This window comes from Macrotis lagotis, chromosome 7 (assembly GCF_037893015.1).
Source record: "Macrotis lagotis isolate mMagLag1 chromosome 7, bilby.v1.9.chrom.fasta, whole genome shotgun sequence".
In the NCBI taxonomy this organism is placed as follows: domain Eukaryota; kingdom Metazoa; phylum Chordata; class Mammalia; order Peramelemorphia; family Peramelidae; genus Macrotis; species Macrotis lagotis.
The window spans coordinates 174,817,415-174,837,777 of NC_133664.1; the positions used below are offsets into that span (position 1 = coordinate 174,817,415).

Genomic DNA, 20,363 nt, shown 5'->3' on the forward strand with positions numbered 1-20,363 from the left:
GAGATTAACTTCTGACTCCCTTCAAGCAGCTTTCTGGTCCCTTGAGAGCATAAAATGCAGAGTCAGGACCTCTCTCACTTGGTGGATGTCTAAAGACTGGCCACACTAGTCCTCCTACCCTGCTGTTCTGACTAGACTTGTTTCCATATAGAGATGAGTTGGGGACTGGAGTGGGGAGTGTGTCTATAGAAGGGTGTCACTGTATCCTTATTGAATATCCCTGCTGGGTTAGGGTAAACTAAATTTTCTTTTGTTAAATTTTTAAAATTTTTAAGAGAACCTCATTTTATCTTAAAATGTAACCTGAAATAACAGAGTGATGGTCTTAGACCCACTCTTAACCCTCCTGACAGTTATAGGAAAAGCATTCTTATATATTTGACTCAGTTCCCTATATATTTGATAAATGAGGCTTTTATCAGAGATATTTGCTTATAAAGATTGCTCCCCAGCTCTTTTTCTTTTGTAATCCTGGATGCATTGATTTTGTTTGTGCAAAAGTTTTTTAATTTAATAAAATCAAAATTATCTATTTTATATTTCAAATGAGTTCTCTTTTGAACAAGTTGAATGTGAGATGCTCACAGAGCTTCTAGTTTGCATTGCTTAATAGGCAGGTCATGATGTAGGACAAGCTCAGGAAAAAAGACTAGGACTGGACATAGGTCTTGGAATCATCTGTATAGACATGATCACTGTACCTTGGAAGTTAATGATATTTCAAATGAGATAATAGAGCTGGAAAACTGAAATGACAGAGCCTCGGGAGACTTATGATAAGAATGAAAATCTAGCAGAGGAAATTGAGGAGGAATAGTCAGACAAGTAGGGAAAGAGAGAGAGAGACAGAGAGAGAGACAGAGAAGAGGCAAGGGGCGGGGGGAGAGAGGTATCACAAAAACCTAGAGCAAGGAGAATGTCTAAGAGGAGAAGGTAGTTAATACTGTGAGATGCTTCAGAGAGATCAAGAAGGGTGAGGATTGAGAAAAGGTCATTAGATTTACTCAATTAAGAGAATATTGGTAATTTTGGAGAAAACAGTTTCAGTTGATTGGTGAAGTCTGAAGACAGATTGTACAAGGTTTAAAAGCATGAGAGGAGAGAAAGTGGTTCCTGCTTTCCTAAAATATCCTTTAACAACACAGAGGCATTTCCAAATCATGTTAAGGCATTAGAAGATTTTGGTGGAAGAAAGTCATGCACAAGGCATCTCACTGAATATTTCAAATTGAATGTTTAGAACCCTAGAACTGAAGGTAGTGTGGTGAGGAGAAGATTCTCTTACTTTAGCTTCACAAGGTTATAGTGCTTAGCCCACAATATTGTATTGGAGGGTACTTAGTAGCTTTCAAAGTGGAACAGTTGTCATCCAAAGTCAGGGGTAGTATCTCTTAAGTACCATATGAAGGAACCAAGTAAAAGTGAGCCCTTTATCCCATTTCATGATGTGGCAATCCACTGTATGCCATAGTTGGAGGACAAATTGGAGCCAGAGGAGGGCTGGATCTTCTCACCACCAGCACAATAGCTTCTCCATAACTGTGATGCTGGAAATGATGTAATTCTCTGAAAGGCCAAGGAAACCAAAATGTTCCATTAGTCATGAACATGAGCCACAAAGAGGGCCTGTCATTGCCAAGATATATGGGAATATTTCTCAATGCCACCAATGATAGATAGTCCCACTGTTGATTAGCACAATGGAAAATAAAATAGCCTGATGATGGCTGAATAGAAATCAGAGAGGGCAAATAGTTGGATTCAAGCTAGTCAGGGGTAGGGTTATATACCTCCTAAAGTGACTTCTTTCAAGCAGTACTCCCTAATCCATCTAACCATATTCCTTGTAACTGCTAACAAAATTTTAGACTGTGTAAGGATTGTCAATAAGGGCAAGGCTTGGTGATCATATTGAACATACCTTTTCCTTTATGGAGTATAGACATAATGACAGATGTAAGTATCCCAAAGCACCTCCAGTTGTTGGAGGGTGGACTATCTGCTAATGAAAAGACGCTACTGTAATAAAGAACAGAAAAGAAATAGCAACCTTGCCTCTGGGCTGAGCTTGACTGTGCTTCACCCTCCCCATCTTTTCTTCTCTGAGGAAGAAGTGAAGAGATTTAGGGTTTGAAAATTGGGGAACCTCAACTTCTAGAGTTATTTGGTAGTTATCAGGTAGCTTATTGTTTAGTTTTAAGAGATGAAAATTTGGGTCATACATGGGAATGCTGACCATATGTGAGGGTGAACTCTCAGAAACACCCAAGTTCTTTTTTGTTTGTTTAGTTTTTTGCAAGGAAATGCAGTTAAGTAATTTGTCCAAGGTCAAATGGCTAGGTAATTATTAGATGTCTGAGGTAACATGTGCACTCAGGTCCTCCAGACTCCAGGGCCAGTGCCCTATCCACTGTGCCACCTAGCAGCACCAAGAAACACTCAAACTCTTGGATCAATGAATCAATCAATCAGTAACCTTCTATATGCCAACCAGGCACTGGGCTAAGTCATAGGAATACAAAAAGAGTCAAAAGAGTCCCTGTCCTCAAGGAGCTTACAGGAAGAAGAGTACAAAGGAAAAACTAAATCTAAGGGCAATGGCTAGTGGGCTAATCTTTTGAACCAAAGAGGTTGGTCCCAAGACTAAGAAGATCTTATTGGGGAGAGAATTCAGTAGCCAAAGTTCTTAGAGAAAAAAGACATTAGAACCCAGGGAGAGACTTGGGTTGATTCCTCTATAAAGACTGTTGCCTTACATAAAAGAAGCTAAGAGTTCTATGAACTTTAAATTAATTAATCATGGCAGTATCTACTATTTCCTCAAGGAAGACATAGTCAATGGACAATGCTCCTGATTTCCAAGCTCTTGGATAGAAAGGGAGGATTTTTAATTCCTAGGCAAACTGACCATACCTGTGGTCACAGGACATTATTGTTAAGTAGCTCCAGCCTGTTTTCTTTTTCAGGACATCCAAGCCCTCCAGAAGGAGGGAAGAGTAGGTAATGGGTATTTATTTAATAACCCACTGTGTATTAGACTCAGGGTCACACACATATTAAGTGTCTGAGACAATATTTGAATTATAGTCTTCCTAACTCCAATCCCAGCATTGTATCCACTATACCGGGCATATGATAAAGTTGAATCTCTAGGGGATTTTTCCCAGTAGTGTCTGGCAGAGACTGTTCAGGGGACAGAGACTATGAATGTAACACAGCAGTGTCTGAAGGGAGCAACACCACTGTGCAGTGAAGATCAACAAGTTGAGAAGAGGAGCGTGCCTGGCAGGACCTGTGAAATTGCATCATTAGAAGACATCAGCCAGTCCTACAGTGTTGTAGGCCTGAGGTGCTTTTCTATGTCATACATGCTGCATTCTGAAATGTGACCAGTTTGCCTCAGTATCCTCAACTGTAAAATGAGGATCATAGCAGCATGTACCTCATAGTGTCATTGTGAGGATCAAGTGAGATAATATTTGTAAAGTACTTAGTGTAGAGTCTAGCACTAATTTTTTTTAATGTTTTTGTCCTTCATTCTCAAAGAAGACTACAACATCAGGGAGGTGATACCATGACAAGCACATGACTTGGATTTGAGTGAGAGGATGCTGTGCTAAGTCACCAGCCTCACTTTCTCCTCCAGAGCCATCTGGGTCAAATGGCCAAATATGAATCAGGATGACTTGAGATGACCCTGAATGTGAGGCAATCAGGGTTAAATAATTTACCCAAAGTCACACAGTTAGTACGGGTCAGAATCGAACTTAAGTCTTCCTGTCTCCAAGGCCAGTGCATTATGTACTATACCACCTAGCTGCCCAGAGTCTAGCACTAGACAATATAAGAATGCTTATTCCTTGCCCTCTGATGGGGAAACTTAACATTGATGGAGAAAGTTTATATTGCAACTTTTCTTGAAAAAAGTACTTCATTATGGCACTTCATTAAATGCCTCTACTTTGAACAAATCATGTTCTTTGGCTGACTGATAAAAGGAAACACTTCAGTAGGGGTTTGTGAGCTGTGATTTTTAGATATTAAAAAGATCCACAGAATATCTTGAATAATAATAATAATGGCTAGAATTTACATAGTATTTTACATAGTTACAAAGGAATTTATAAATACATTTTGTCTTCACAACAAATTCTATTCTTTTCCTTGTTTAAAGATGAGGAAACGAGTACAGAGAAGTTAAGTGATTTATCCAGGGTCAAATAACATAAGTTTCTGAAACTTGACTTCAACTCCAATCCTACTGAGTTCAGGTCTAGCACTCTATCCACTCTTCCACCTTTCACTCAGAGACAGTGTTAGGGTGTTCCCTCAAGCATGTCATAGACATGCATATTGATACCTTGTTTTGAAGATACAGAGACTTCTTGATTTTCAGTGACTAATATTGTCTCTGGGATGGCTGGCTATCTGGGACTCACAAAGATAGGCATTTCTTGGAGGAATTGACCCTCTCCATCCATGGTCTATAAAAATGATATGGCTGATTAGCTGGTTCCCTTTTTATCTACTGGCCCCTTCTGCGTTCAGAGTGAATTTGAATCCATGGTGGTTAAGGGTTGGGGGAAGCTTAGTACAATCCTGGCTAGTAGGTGCTTAATAAATGTGTATTGATTGAAGCCTGTGCATGTTCAATTTCCTCCTCCCCAGGAGCTGGGAATGGCTTCCTTGGACCAGGAACACACACAGGAGTTACTTGTGCTCTCTCAGATATGAGCCCAGACTTGGGAGACAAGATATGGTAGTGGCTGGGTCATTGATAAGAGTTCCTGCAGAAGCAGATGGATGCTCACTCACATGTCCTCAAGGGTAGTCAATGGATAATGCTCCTGATTTCCAAGCTCTTGGATAGAAAGGGAGGATTTTTAATTCCTAGGCAGCCTGACCATACCTGTGGTCACAGGACATTATTGTTAAGTAGCTTCAGCTTGTTTTCTCTTTCAGGACATCCAAGCCCTCAAGAAGGTCTTTGTGGTATTAAATAGGAACTCATTGAAATGTGGGAACTACTCTTTACTGCATGTTTGCTGTATCTGTTTATATTTACTATGTCTGTTTATGAATTCTTGTGAGTCCTTTCTCTCTTCTGAATTTTCTCTTGACTGAAATAAAGGCTGTCCTCCATGATGTACATTGATTGATTACTTTGCATGCTTATAGAGGAGATAAAGACCCAGTTGCTCATATATGAGAAAGCCTGCACATGAGGTATGCCTAAATTTTATTTTGACAGTTTTCCTAGAGTAATCTCACAGTGGGAATGTAATGCAACAAAAAGAAAATGACTTTTAAAGGTAAGGACCCCCAGGATTGGACCCAAGGATCCCAGGACCCCAGGATTGGACCCTGTTCATGTAAGCCCAGCATCTTTGGAAATTTTTATTGTTCAGTCATTTTTTTTAGGTTTTTGCAAGGCAAATGGGGTTAAGTGGCTTTCCCAAGGCCACACAGCTAGGTAATTATTAAGTGTCTGAGACCGGATCTGAACCCAGGTACTCCTCACTCCAGGGCTGGTGCTTTATTCACTACACCACCTAGCCACCCTGTTCAGTCATTTTTTAGTCATGTCTGATACTTTGTGACTCCATTTGAGATTTTTCTTTTTTTTTAAGATTTCAAACTTAAATTTGTATTATGACATTTTTTTTAATTTGAGATTTTCTTGGCAAAGATACTGAAGTGGTTTTCCGTTTCCTTCTCCAGCTCACTTTATGGATGAAGAACCGAAGCAAGTAGGGCTAAGTGACTTGTTCAGGGTCACACAGCTAGTAGGTGTTAGTGGACAGATTTGAACCCAGGAAGACGTATCTTCCTGACTCCAGGCTGGCACTTTATCCATTGTATTTTTCAGCTGCCCCAATCTTTGGAATTATAATAGCATTAAAATGACAGTTGGCTCAAGACTTCATGGGTTAATATTTTATGAAATTTATTAAATTTTATGCCTACATATCAATGACCAAGTCATTTCCTTTAGCTCTGAAGTACCACATGGGCAATGGCTGAAGGCAGGAGGCAGGAAAAATTTTTCACCAAAGTCATTCCTTAGAAAGAGCTTACTCTTCTGATCTATTCCAGGCTAAGCAGGCTAGGAGCCCAGCAGTTCTGAGTCAGACTCAGTAGGCATTCTGCCATCAGGTAGGATAGAAAAGAAGGGCTCCAACCTTCCAAGGCTTCCCACACTAATATGCTCTGCTGTGGACCTGTGGGTGGGAAAGAGGAAGTGGATAGATTCCCAGATTAACAAAGGGACAATTGAGAACTAGTCAAACTCAATCAAAAAAGATAGTGTTTTACTTAGTGAAGTCCAGAGAATCTAAGCAACAAAGATGTATCTGGGTAAAATTAAAACCATAATAACAGTTGCCATTTCCTTTTCCCCTAAGCCTCTGCTATTACTGATTCCACCATGTTCACAATCTGAAAGTTTTGCTTCTTCTTCTCTCCTAATTGATTACCAGGTCCTGTCAATTCTACTTCCATCACTCTTATATCTGACTCTTTCTATTCCTCTACCAATACTTTATTTAGTTCAGGCCTTTGTTACTATCCTCCTGACTACTGGGCAGCTAAGTGGTACAATAAATAAAATGTTGGACTTGAAGCTAGGAAGATTTGAGTTCAAGTTTTACCCCAGACATTTATTAACTGTGTGATTCTCTGCAAGTCACTTAACTTATCTTTGCCTCAGTTCTCCCATATGTAAAATGAGGATAATAAATAATAGCACCTCTCTCCCAAGGTTCTTGTGAGGATCAAATGAAATAATTGGAAGGGAACAAACATGCATTAATCAATTAATTAATTAATTTTTAGGTGTCAGACAGTGGCAGCTGGGTGGCACAGTGGATAGAGTGCCAGACCTTGAGTTGGGAAGACTCCTCTTCCTGAGTTCAAATCCAACTTCAGATACTAATTAGCTATATAACTCTGGACAAGTCACTCCATCTTGTTTGCCTCAGTTTCCTCATCTGTAAAATAAGCTATAGAAAATTACTCCATTATTTTTTGACAAGAAAACCTCAGTTAGGGTTACAAAGTATTGGGCACAACTAAAAATAACAAATAAAAATATATCAGGTGCTGTGCTTAGTGATGAACAAACATTATCTCATTTTATCCTAAATCCTGCAATGTAGGAGTTATTATCTCCATTATATAGTGGAGGTAACTGATGCAGACAGATTAAGTGACATGTCCAAGGTCACATAACTAATATGTATCTGAGGTCCAATTTGAACTCCAGTCTTCCTGATTCCATGTCTAGCCCTCTACTCACTGAGCCACTTCGCTGCCTCTTATATGTAAAGTGCTATAGAAATGCTAGTTATTATCGTTATGATTATTATTACTGCATTAGTCTCCTAATCTCTTCCACCTCTCTAATCCACCAAGAAAAGACTTTAAGTATAATCTCAGTGACTATGTCTGTCATCTAGGATTGGCAAAATTTGGAGAGGCCGATCACCAGGTTAATAGTAGGCTGATTGACATTAGGGGCATAGCAATTCCCTGAGATGTATTTACTAAGTCATGGTTCAACTGCAATCTATGTCAGTGGAGGGTGTATCTGTACCAGCAAAAATCACAAATTCATGGAAATGTAGGATATCTCAGTTAAGTTTTAAGCTTTAGAAAGTTTAGTAAACAAAGTTGCACAAAGACTTTTGGGACAACCTCTGTCTTAAATTTTAGGGACTCTCTATTACTCTTGATAAGATAGCTCCATGGCTCACTGGAAAGACCACTGGGACTGAAGTTTGGAAGATCTGAGTTCAAATTGGATCTCAGTTATTAGCTGGGTGACCTTGGATAAGTCACTTAACCTGTTTCTCTTGAAGGCAGGTAGATGGCTTAGTGAATAGAGCTCTGATCCTGGAGTCAGGAAGACCTGGGTTCAAATCTAGCTTCAGATACTTACTGTGTGACACTGGGCAAGTTTTTTCTCCATGATTCAGTTTGAATTTCAAGACAGTTCCAAGTTTCCCAGGGTATGATAATTTACAGCCCCATCTTCTTTTTCAGACTTTTGATAAGGATCCTGTTTAACTAACAGAGATTAACAATGGAGCTGCAAAACTACTACCTTTACTTTGAAGGAGGAAAAAAAGAAAAAAAAAACTTTATGAAAAGAAGATACAAAAAACTTGTAGGGTAATTTGTCAATTTAGTTCAAAACATAAGCCCTTCACAGTTGAACTTTCCCTCTCCTACTTTTTCACTAACTAATGGAGCAGAGGAAAAGGTTAGAAAAAGGTAGATGCTATTCCAGTGGTACAATTTACAACTGTTGCTCTTGGCAAAATTTCAGGAATACAAAAAGTCATTTAGGAAAAGAAATGTTTATTAAACTTGCTACATTATATAAATAAAACACATCATACTTCTACCAGGAAAACATTAGCATGAGAATGACAAGGTCCAACAAGGGTAAATTACACATAGCTATGTCTCCTAGCTCCCTCTTCTCCTCACCCTCCACTTCCCATCCCTTTCTTCCTTGTCAACCATCCTGAACCTGAGAATAGGCACTGTACAACACTGAGCCCCTTTGTGCCCTCTTAGTAAAGAGCTTTACCCATAAGGAATTTATTTTTAAAATTATGGGGGGGAAAGGAGCTCTCTTTTTAAAAATGCAAGCCTTTTAATTTCATCGAGCACCACTCAAACACAGCCATGTTCTTCATGGGAGCTACTTTCAATTGGATATCTGTCAGGACATTCCAGAGTGAAGGATCCCACACCCTCAAGTCTACTAAAAAAAGTCAATTGATTCAGATGAAGGCAAAAAAAACCCTATTGCTTTCTTGCTCTCATCTCCCTGAATTCAAGGCAGCTGTGGAAGGAGTGGGGGGGGGGGCGGTGGCATGAGCAAAAGGTTCCCAAACTTGGAAAACTTCCTACAGTCTGGTTCCTAACCTACCTTTCCAGACTTATTTTGCATCATTTCCCTTCAAATACTCAACAGGCCAGCCAAACTGGCTACTTTTAGCTATTCCCTCAAATGACATTCTTTCATTCTAGAAGATTCTTCTATTCTAAAATATTACCGTAATAGGAACTGAGTGTGTAAGTATACTCATCCTTATGGGGCTGTCATAGCTAAAGAGAAAGAAAGCAATAAGGATGTATGTGTTAAATATAATCATTCTGCCATTTGTGATTTGTAAGATTCTCATTGGGGAAGATAGTACATCCCTCTGAAAAAAAAATTATACTTTATCCTAAATTTTCATTGCTTAAAGGCATGGACTTAAATGGAGAATACATATTAGAGACTGTTTCAAAAGTAACATGAGACTAGATCAGGAAAATTGGATATTTTAAGTGTGTCCTCTTTTCATTGTGTTTTGCTTTAGAATGAAGTTCCAAAACTTAATTTAAGTAGCCAAAAAACTAGTGTTTACATGGCATTTTAAAGTTTCCAAAGTGCTCTACAAATTTTGTTTTATCTTCATTTTATCCTGATAAGTAGGAGCTAGCATTATGCCCATTTTAGAGATGAATCTGAGGCTGTGTTTCTGAGACCAAATTTTAACTCAACTCTAATTTTTATATACTGTGCAACAAAGAGGCTTCTAATTTGAACTGAGGCAAATAGGTTAAGTGATTTTCTCAGGGTCAGACATACTTGAACCCAGGTCTTCCTGACTCCAGACCCAAAATTCTATCTACTCCACCACTTAGCTTGCACTAGTTTAAACTAATTGTTTCTTTGAACTAATATGGTCACATCACCTACTCATGTCTAGAAAAAAATATAACTGGAAACCAAAACCCATAACAAAATAAGGTTCATCAGAAGTTACAATTTTAACTTGACATATACGTATTTGATTGCTGTATTATGAGACATGAAGAAAAAAGTAGGTTTTCAAGCTAACAGTGCCAACAGTGGATCTAATTATAAACAAAAATAAATAAATTAAAATAAAAAAGAGGATCTGATAGCAGTGTAAAGACTTGGTTTTGAATTTAATAAATATTTATTGAGGTGCAGAGTACTTTCAAAGCCCTAGTTTAGGAAAAAACACCCTCTTGGACTTAAGAAAATCTCCAAGTTTATTTTTTAAAGAAATATCATAAAGATTAATATACTAAAATAGTAAAACTCATCTCAAACTCAGTGAAATTACTGGTTGATAAAGATTGAAAATAACCAAGGACAAAGCAACCTCATCAAGAGGCTATATTACAAATATAGATTGATTATTTTAAAGTTTCACCAATGTTGAGACCCTCAGATTCAACTCACTGATGGAATGTTTTTCAGTTTCTTCCTTTTGAATGATTAAACAGAGTACATCTTGTTCTATTAACAGAAATATGGCCCTGTCAAATCACTTCAACATTCACTACCAACAAAGTTAACTTTAAATTAAATGCTTATTTTAAATAGTATCCAGATTCTATATCAAATTAAATTAATTCAAGGGGGGTGGGATGGGGTGAGGTATTAAATACTGGTGGTTTTAAGTACAATCTTTTTATATAATTTATGAGGCAAGTTGAATACTATGGAAAATTTCCTTCACAGAACATTTAAAAGTTTGAATTTAAGCAACATTTACAGAAAAGAAATAGCTGTGCTACCATCATGGCTAAGAGAGAATAATAAAAGGCTGTGCCTGGGTCTTCTAGGCTAGCCCCTCCCAATCTATTTTTAAAGGTTTAAAATTCCATCCTTGAACAGTATTAATAAACTTGTTCTTGGCTACAACTTGGCATACTAGACATAGGACATGGAGAGAGTCAGTTCCTTTTCCTCACCCTTTTGTTACATAACTGCTTACAAAATTCTGAGACTGTTCCGGGAAATACAATCAGCCAGTGGTCTTTGGGTCCCCTTTTGTTCAAAAAACACCACAGTTCTCTTGATTCTTTGGTGTGGGGAAGGGAGCATTTTAATTGGGGAGAAGTAAAATGACACAGGAATAGGATATATCAAAATTAGAAACTGATAATGCATTCAAGTAGCCTTTGGGTTCCTTCTGTGTCATTTATCCCCAGCAGAAGATGGCTAAAAGTGCATCAAGAGCTATAGGAAGAAGAGGCTGTATGTATCCTGTAGATACCAAATGGAGTCTCCTTCAAAAATTATGAAATGACATGCAAATGTCCATATATGGGTGTTCTCAGTATAAGACTTGTTTTCTTAAAAACCACCATCCTTATCAAAGTCCTCACCATTCCCTCTCTAATCCTCAAACTGCAATTATAGTAATACAACTATAAAGCTTTAATTTAAATCTACAAAAGTTCTCATGCAACCTAGATTGCACATTCATTTGCAGGTGGTAAGGAATAAGTATATATTTTGGATTAAAATAAGCCTTCCCTTCCAAAACAGATATACTAGGCACAATAAAGATCAGAAATATGAACAGAAGGCCTTACTTAACAGAAAAAAATAAAACAGAAGGAAAAACACAGATGATATAGTCGGAACTGGTATTTCAAGCCAGGTGCTTCAGGACAGAAGATGATTATAAGAGGCCAGGAAGCAAGTGGCTCAAGCACAGCAAATAAAAACAACTTAAAAAAAAAAGGTTATGGCATTTATAATCCATGAAGTTGATGAGTTTGAAAGGACTGTTGTTCATTCACTACTTCCTTCCCCTTCTCCATTTCTTGGATTTTGCCTGTGTGTGGAAAAAGGAAGACTTAGAAGTGTGGCAGGATGCATATCTTCTATATGTTCTATACTAATGTTCAAATAGGGGATTGTGGGGCAACAATGTCAAAGTTTGATGACAGCTAGAACCAGTTTTCCTGGAACCTCCAACCCCACAAATGGCACAGCATTTGGGAATGGTGTACTGGCCTTTAAGTATTTATATTTATTAAAGGCCAAGTATCTTCCCAGACATCTTCGGTGCAGTAAATGATCTCTGATTTAACTCTTGGTTAACTTCCCCCTCCCAGAAATGCTCCTCAGCTCTTTAAGAGGAAGGGTGAGCATTCTAAGCATACTTCCAGATCGGGCTTGCCCATCAGAACCCCTCTTCTTTCAGCATCCCTCACTGTGTCAGTTATCACAAAGTTTCCTTCAGGAGCCCTAGCTTCCTTAGAGCCTCTCTCCGAGCTTCTTCTGTGGAGCCCCGGCCAGCAAATTGCACGGTGATGCCTTGGGGTCGGAATCCTACAGCTCTTGGGAGAGAGCCTGACCGTCTCCTGACATCTTGGCCAACATCTGGCTGCCGGTGCTCATAAAAACTCTTGGCAGCATTCTGCCGCATGATCTTGTTAGTAAGAGTCGAATCTGGTCGGAATGTTATCGTCTTGCCAGTAGAGATGAAAGGGCTGGGCTCACTCTTCAAAGCATCATGGATACTCTGGTAGCCATTAGGTAGAGTTGTAGATTGTTCTGTTTGTACAGCCTTGGAACACTGATCAACACTTGTTTGTCTTCCTTTTCCCAGGCCAGGGGCTTCCCTGACAAGGCTCAGCTTGCTCAGGGCATCACATGTGGCCTGCTCAGGGAGGAGACTCCTTTTTTGGTCAGTCGGCTCATTCTTCTGTAAGCGGTCCTCCATTTCCCCTGGGGCAAGGAAGGCCACCCCATTGATGTTGGCCAGAACCTGGGCCTTGCGTTCTTGGACATTGACTGCTGCTTTGGAGATGGTCTTGTTGAAATCTTTCCCAGCACTGTTAGTTACACTGATGTTGCTTGGGAAACGATGAACTTTAGGGACGGTCTGGGAAGTCAGGGCTTGCCGGTGCCATGGGGAATGTTCTCCATTTTGGGCAGATGGTGAGGCAAAGGTCCTAGTCTTCCATCCATTGAACCTCCCTTCCACTGAAGTGGATGTAGGGGATAGGCTCTCATTTCCGGCCCATCTCTCAGAGATCCTCTGAGCAATGACAAGTGGAGTAGGTACAGAGTGGAGGAGTTTGGGATGTTCTACTGGAGGAGAGGATGAAAGAAGCTCCTTCCTGGGAGAGGTTAGGGTTGAGACAGGAAGGGAAGGGGCTGGTGGAGGAGTATTTTCAGGAATGGTGGAGGCTGGTGATGAAATGCTATCAGCTGTCTCCTTTTTATCTTCCAGGGCAGGCACTTTTTCTTTCTCAATACTTTCTGACTCTGAAAAAAAATGAGATAAGAGAAAAAGTCATTATAAATTATTTGTCCTAAGCAAAAGTAAATTCAACGATTCCTTTATGTTGAGTTTTAAATAGTTTAAAAGGTTATTTTATTAAAACATATCTGGGGCACCTTCTATTACCTGAGTTCCTATGGCGTCGATCAACACATTAGAGATGGTAAAATGAACAAAAAACAGAATTTCAAGTCAGAAGATGTGTCTTGAGTCTTGGCTTTGCCACTCACTGTGTAGGCTTGTTACTGTCCAAGTCTCCACTCTCAATTGTCAAGCATTTTATATGATATGAATGGGAACTATTATATTATCAAATTTTTAATTATCCATTAATTTGCCATCTAATAAGTTCCAGAAAAACTGGTTCTAGCTGTCATCAATAGGTAGGACCCATGCCTGCCATTTTAGTAGAGGGGGAAAATAGTCATTAGAAGGTTAAATGGCTTATTCAAAAGCAACTACAGTTATAGAGATCAATGTAGTCTCCAGTTGGTCCTAGATGGGGTGATATTGAGCTTAAACTAAAAATTTCAATAGCAGGACAGATCTTTTTGCAGCCTAAAGCCAATGCAATTCAACAGTCAGAAGTATATTTCTGAGAAGCCCCAAATGGTGGCTTCTTGCTTGATAATGGGACCTAATATGCTATCAAAGAATTTGGGGGCACTTTCTATTCCAGAAAGGACTTTTCTCTATTGTTAAATACAGCATATTCCTTTCTTGATGAAGGAAATAACTGCTTTCTTGAAATCATATGACCACATAGATACAACAGTATTCATATTTTTACATTTCACAAAAGATCATTTATGGCAAATTAAAGTTTGAAGAAATAAGCATAAAGTTAAATCAGTAACTCCTTGCAAAATTATCTGCTACCAATCCTTCCAAAATTCTCTTCCGGAATTCCTGAGGTACTTCAACTGGAGGAGGAGGCAGAGGACAGTGAGAGAGAAAAGAGAGGATTACCTCACTTTGATGTCTCATGACGTCTTATGGCAGCAGGGTACATGGTCTGAAAGGAACTACCAAGACAGACAGACCTCGAGTACCATTGCAGTGATAGATGTTTGGTATTCAGGGACCAGTCTTGCTAACTACAAAGAAGCCCATTTCTCCTATACCAACACCATATACTAAGTTGTGATCTGCATCTAAAAGGGAAAATCTATAGCAATGAAATTACAGATTCTGGCTATACTGAAAGGATATCCATTTTACTTTCTGATACTCTAAGATAGCAATGGACTCTCTTAGCCAAAAGGAAAAAGGCATATATATAGTTCCTTGTTCATATTTTCTTCTTGTCCCTCACAGCAAAATAGAGAAATGGCATTATCCATGCAGAGTAAATAATTCCATTTCTTAAACCCTCAGTCTCCTCTAAAAACAAAAAAGAGTGATGAGTTATTTTCAAAGTCCCAGTAACTAATCAAGAGAACTTTGTTTAAGTTGAGGGCTGGTGAAAACTAACCCCAGCTTCCAAACAGAGAAAGCAAAGGATCATAGAATGAGAGCTGAAAGGGATTTCAGAGGCCATCTAATACAAACCCCTCATATAGTTTTCAAAACTAAGACCCAAGGAGGTTATATAATTTGCTCAGCTTTAGAGAGAGCATGCAAAACTGGAAACCTCTGATTAGAGCTTTTTTCTATTGTTCTTCATAATAAATTTGGCATAAATTGAAAGATGCTATTTGGTAGGTATGTGTTGGCCTAAGCCTTGATAGAAATTTAGAAACTCTCATGAAAAAGCTATTTATAATTTCAAAAGTCATTTATATATCTCTTTATTCTGTTTGTGACTTCATTCCCTTTAGGGACTTTCTCACATGTCTCTTTAGTCATGGGGAGCAACAAAAGGTGCTGGCTTGCCTGGACAATCCAGCTACCACATAAACGTTTCATCTATAGAAAAATACAAATTTAAAACTTGACAAGTTTCAGTAAGTCTCTGCACTGGATAGCACTGTTTTGTGTGTGTGTGTGTGTGTGTGTGTGTGTGTGGAGGGGGGAATGTATAGTAAACACAATTTTTTTTGTGAGTCCTAAGGAATATTAACTGAGTCAAAAGGAACCTGGAAACAACCTTATTAGTTTATATTTCATGCTGCACATCACCTGTTGCTTGGGCCATGAGCCGAAGGCATTTCCCTTCTTGATCCTCAGGTATCGGCTTCACCAAGTCAATGATATCTTCTGGCTCAGAGTGACTGGAAGTACTCTCTTCCAGTGACCTTGGAGAGTGACAATGGATACCACTATCATAAAGGGCTTCTTCCTCCAAGTCATCTTCTAAGGAATCAATTGTCTCTTCAAAAAACAGGATGACATCCTTCTCTTCATGGGTAAGGTGCTTCAGGCTTTCATCGTCCTACATGTTAGGTGGGGTAGGAGAATGGAGAAGGAAAAAAGAACAGAGAAGTGGTTTTAATAAAGTGAAAATAGTTCCATAAGAAAGAGATCAATACACAATTGAAATAGGAGTCCACTGCTCACTGAAATTTCTAGCTTGGGGAGAGGACAATAATCAGCTTGCCCAACCCACAGAGTAGAGGTAAACTTTCTCATTCAATTTACAGCAGTGACTCCCCATATGACCTTAACTTGCTTCCCATTTTAATTGCCTATAACAAAAACTGCCATTCAGAAAAGGCAACAGAGGGCTATAGGAGATTAATAATTGAGTTGGTCTTGGCTAAAAAGTGAAATAAACAGTCATTCTAAAAATCAATTTTTAATCTTATTTTTCTTGTATTTATTATTGTAAACTCTTAAGATTTATCAGAGTAAGAGAAAGAGTAGACAGACTGAAAGATTCTAATAATGTCTTGAATACATTGTAGCCAAAGCCTAATATAATAATATTTAATATTATAATGGCCTTACTCCTCCAGCTGCTAATAACCTTATTTTGATTTTATATAAACTTTTATATGAACATGTCTTCTCCAACAGAATGTAAGCTCCTTGAGGGCAAGGACTTGCTTCACTTATGCAGTTTGTTGACTGACTGATAAAATCCCTGCTGTAATCCTGTTTAGTTGATCAGCTAAGGGGCCAATCAGATGGTTAGTGATGATTAATTAGCACCTGAGCTCCTGCAGTATTAATTCCCCTGAGCATCAGTTGGCTTCTCATCATCATATTGCTTACTGCTGTGCACCTTCTCCCCAGCAGATTGAGCTAGAATGACTCTGAGGGATAATTGGTAATGGTGACATTTGATGAAATGTTGAAAGGAGAGGAAAAGTTGGGTATGAAGCAAAACTTATCTGATAGAAAATGATGCTGAATAAAACTCTGAAGTGGGGTAGATTGATATTAAAAGAAGTTAGGGAAAAAATAATGATTTTTTTCTTTTGACTAGGGATGGCCCCAGAATTTAATTTAACTCCAGCAATTTCTTTCCTACCAAACTCCATTCTTCAGGTTAGTATTATCTAGCACCCTTCTGATTTAAGAGATCTCCAAATGCTAACAATGCTACTTTGACAACTCAGACAAACAAAATCTTAAAGTGTTCTTCTGACATAGTCCCCTCTTACTAAGGAGCTCCATAAACAATAAATCATCATTAACTCTCACTTTCTCACTTTGACAATTAAATTTTTTTTCAACGAACAAGCATTTTTTTCCTTCCATCCCATTTCTCACTGAAAAAAAGAAAACAAAATTCTTTTAATAATTAAACATAGTCAAGCAAAATAAAATCCCACATTAGTCAAGTTCAAAATTGTAAGTCTGTTTCTTTGTCAGGGGGTCTTACCTTGATTATTTTTTCAAATTAAATTAAAAAATATATTTTTATTTGTTTTTCCAACACATGAAGTCATAGTTTTTCACCACTCATCTCTTTTTTTTGGCTAGATTTTTAGTTTTATATTTTTCTTCCTCCCTCCCTTTCTTCCCCCTCCTCCCACTGAAAGCAATCTAGAATAGGCTTTACACGATGTAATTATGCTAAACATAAATCCATATTAATCATCTCACCTTGATTATTGCAAGAATCTCCTACCCTGCTGTTGATCTCAAATCTCTTCTGTCTCTAATTCATATAGAAGCTGAAATCTTCCTAATATACTGATTACTTCTTCGCTCAGAAACCATTAGTAGTTCTTCACTGCCTTTAGAATAAAATGCCAACTGCTTGATCTGATGTTTAAACCTCTCCACAGTTTGGTTTCAACCACACTTTCTGGTCTTATTTTACATTACTTCTGTTCACATATTCCATGTTCCAATGAACTAGTGAATAAACTGCTCCCTGAACTTCATATGCCATTCTCCCCCAAGTTTACACATCTCCCTTAAGATCACTGTTTCATAATAAAGTGATTAATAAAAACATAGCCAAAGCCAAATATTATAACATCTAATATTATATTCATCACACTTCTTGGAATACACTCCATCTCAAAAAACTAGAGAAGAAAGTACCCAAGGAGGAGAGAGCAATCAACAGTATCCCAGGCTGCAAAGAAGTCAAGGAATATGAGGACAGAGAAAAGGTCAGATGTTATTTGTAAAATGCTTTGCAACTCTTAAATGCTATGTAAATGCTATGTTTTATTTTTTATAATGCATAAATTATTTTGTTGCTTCTAATCACTTTTCTCTGCATCAATTGCATCAGTTCTCTCTGCATCAATTCATATTGGTTTTCCTATTTTTTCTGAAATTTTCCATGTTTCATTCTTGTGGCCCAGTAATATTCCATAACATAATAAAATTCACATATCATAATTTTTAACCATTCCTATTTAATTTCCAGGATTTTTTTTCTACCTCAAAAAAGAGCCACTATAAACATTTTCGTACATATAGATCTTTTTTCCTTTTAGGTCTTTCAAATTCATACTTACTTCATGATTCAGCTCAGATGCCACTTCCATGAAGCTTTGCTTGATGTCTTCAACTAAAAAGGATCCCTTCTTTGTGCTCATTATACCCTACCTTGCATAGTTAGTTATATATAGAAAACTATTAAATACCCTGTCCTCCCACTAAAAATGGGAGCATGTAAGCAGCTTAATCTTTGTCCTTCATTGTTTGTTCATCATTGAACCCTGTAATATAATAGATACTTGAAAAAATGCTAATTAAATTAACATTTCTTAATGAGAAAATGGTATAATGGTTGGATTCCATAAAGACCAATTTAAGACACATTGAGTTGAAATATGTACATTTAGATTTACAAGAAAAAAGTAGTGGCAAACAACCTGACAGGTAGAGCAAAATATTTCAAAAAAATTATCATGCTTGTAAGACCAGTAGAAACTAAGCTTCTTAACATTTTATGAGGCAACTAGGTGGTAAAGTGGATAGAGTGCTAGGTCAGGAGTTAGGATGACCTGAGTTCAAATGTGGTCTCAGACATACTAGCTGTGTGACCCTCTCAACTGTAAAATGAGGGTTATAATGGGACCTAGCTCTCAGGATCACTGTGAGAACCAAATAAGTTAATATTTATAAAGTGCTTACTTAAGTATCTAACACATAATAGGTGCTCTATAAATAAAAAGTTCTATTTTTGAAGGCAGGGACTTTTTCCCCATCTTTATCTTTTCTTGCCCAGTACCTAGAACAAAGCCTATTACAGAGAAGATTCTTAAAACTGAACTGCTCTTTTGAACTCTTGTGCCAAAAGAAATGGCAACATGAACAATTTTAGAGAAAATTGGGAAGACCCCTATAAACTGATGCACATTCATCAAATTGGCAGAAATTCCAAAAATGGAAAGTGATCATTGTTGGTAGGACTGTTGGAAAACAGGCATTCTAATGTAGCTTTGTGAATTGGTCCAGTGTTCTTGGAAAGCAATTTGGAACTATGCCCCCCAAATTACTAAACTATTTATACCCTTTGGTCCAGAAATATCACTACTGTTATACTCAAAGAAATTAAAAAAAAGACCTATATGCACAAAAAATGTTCATAGGGGCTCTTTTTTATAGTTAAAAACCAAAACACCTCTGAAAATTAAGGAGATATCATCCATAAGGGAATGGCTAAAAAATTATGTGAACATTAGTATGAAATGGAATATTATTGTGCCACAAGAAATGTCAGCATGGACAATTTCAGAGAAAATTGGGAAGACACATATGAACTGATTACAGAGAGAAGTGATTAGAAGCAACAAACCAATTTATGTTATTATAAAAAATAAAAACCTAGCATTTGCTTAACATCTAAGTCTTTTTGGGATACCACTCTCTTCTGGTTCTCCTCTTATTTGACTACTTCTTCTCAATATTCTTTACTGTTTGTAACCTTGACAAATATGTTAATCCATGATATGAATCATGTCTTACACAGAATCCAAATTAAAAAAAAAAGGAATCCTTTTAGATCCTAGATATTATTGTTTATAAATGATATAGTGCTGATTGCATGAAGCCCCAAAGAATGAGTGCCTTTTCAGTGATATTCAGAAAGGATTATTCAAAAAAGATTGCCTAATAATCTGTTCAGGAAAAATTATAGAGATGAAAAATGCCACTTGCCCAGCAAGGACACACAGTTGGAAGGTCAGTCTATTAAGTTGCTACAACAGTATTTTTTTTTTTAGGTTTTTTGCAAGGCAAATGGTGTTAGGTGAATTGCCCAAGGCCACACAGCTAGGTAATTATGAACTGTCTGAAGCCTGTGCTCTATCCATGGTGCCACCTAGCCCCGCCCCCCACAACAGTACTTATATCAGTATAGGGATCAGCAATGAGCATTGAGTTCTACCAGAGTTGAAGAAGAAGAGAGAAAGTGAAATTGAATTTGGAAAATAGCACAGTTTTTTTGATGACCCAAAACTATTCCTTGGAGCAAACCTTCATCTTTTTGGTACAGATTCTTCTGGTGATACTAGATAGTTGCAAATTTTAGAACATCACAATTACTAAAGAATAAGAATTGTGGGTGATGTCAATGACAAAGGATATATAGCTGGTGGAATTAAGGATCATTGACTTTTTTCTGTTCGTGGCCTAAAAGGAAGAAATAGCCTAAGGTGCATCACAAAGGAGATTTGTGATTAAAGAGGAGCAAGAGAGCAAGAGTGAAGGACAGCAGATGGAGAGCCTTGATGCTCCAACATGGTGTCTTATACATACTGTAGAATGGAAGCTTCCTGAAGGTCATGGTACTCATGAAATACAAAACTATCTAGAGGTGAGATGGACTTATGTAGGGGACTATGGGAATATATGGAAATGTATTTCCTAGGGACAAGGTATGGATGGATT

At 37.8% G+C, this 20,363-nt stretch overlaps 1 protein-coding gene across 1 annotated transcript in view; it reads right to left on the reverse strand.

The window, feature by feature from the left end:
• Positions 1-9,981: 9,981 nt before the first annotated feature.
• Positions 9,982-20,363, reverse strand: part of PROSER2 (proline and serine rich 2) — a 71,046-nt gene continuing 60,664 nt past the window's right edge. Inside the window, exons 3-4 of the mRNA XM_074194126.1 lie at positions 15,240-15,492; positions 9,982-13,102 (exon numbers count right to left, since the gene is read on the reverse strand). Of these exons, the coding sequence (XP_074050227.1) occupies positions 12,054-13,102; positions 15,240-15,492 (1,302 nt within the window). The 3' untranslated portion in view covers positions 9,982-12,053. The remainder of the gene's footprint in view (positions 13,103-15,239; positions 15,493-20,363) is intronic.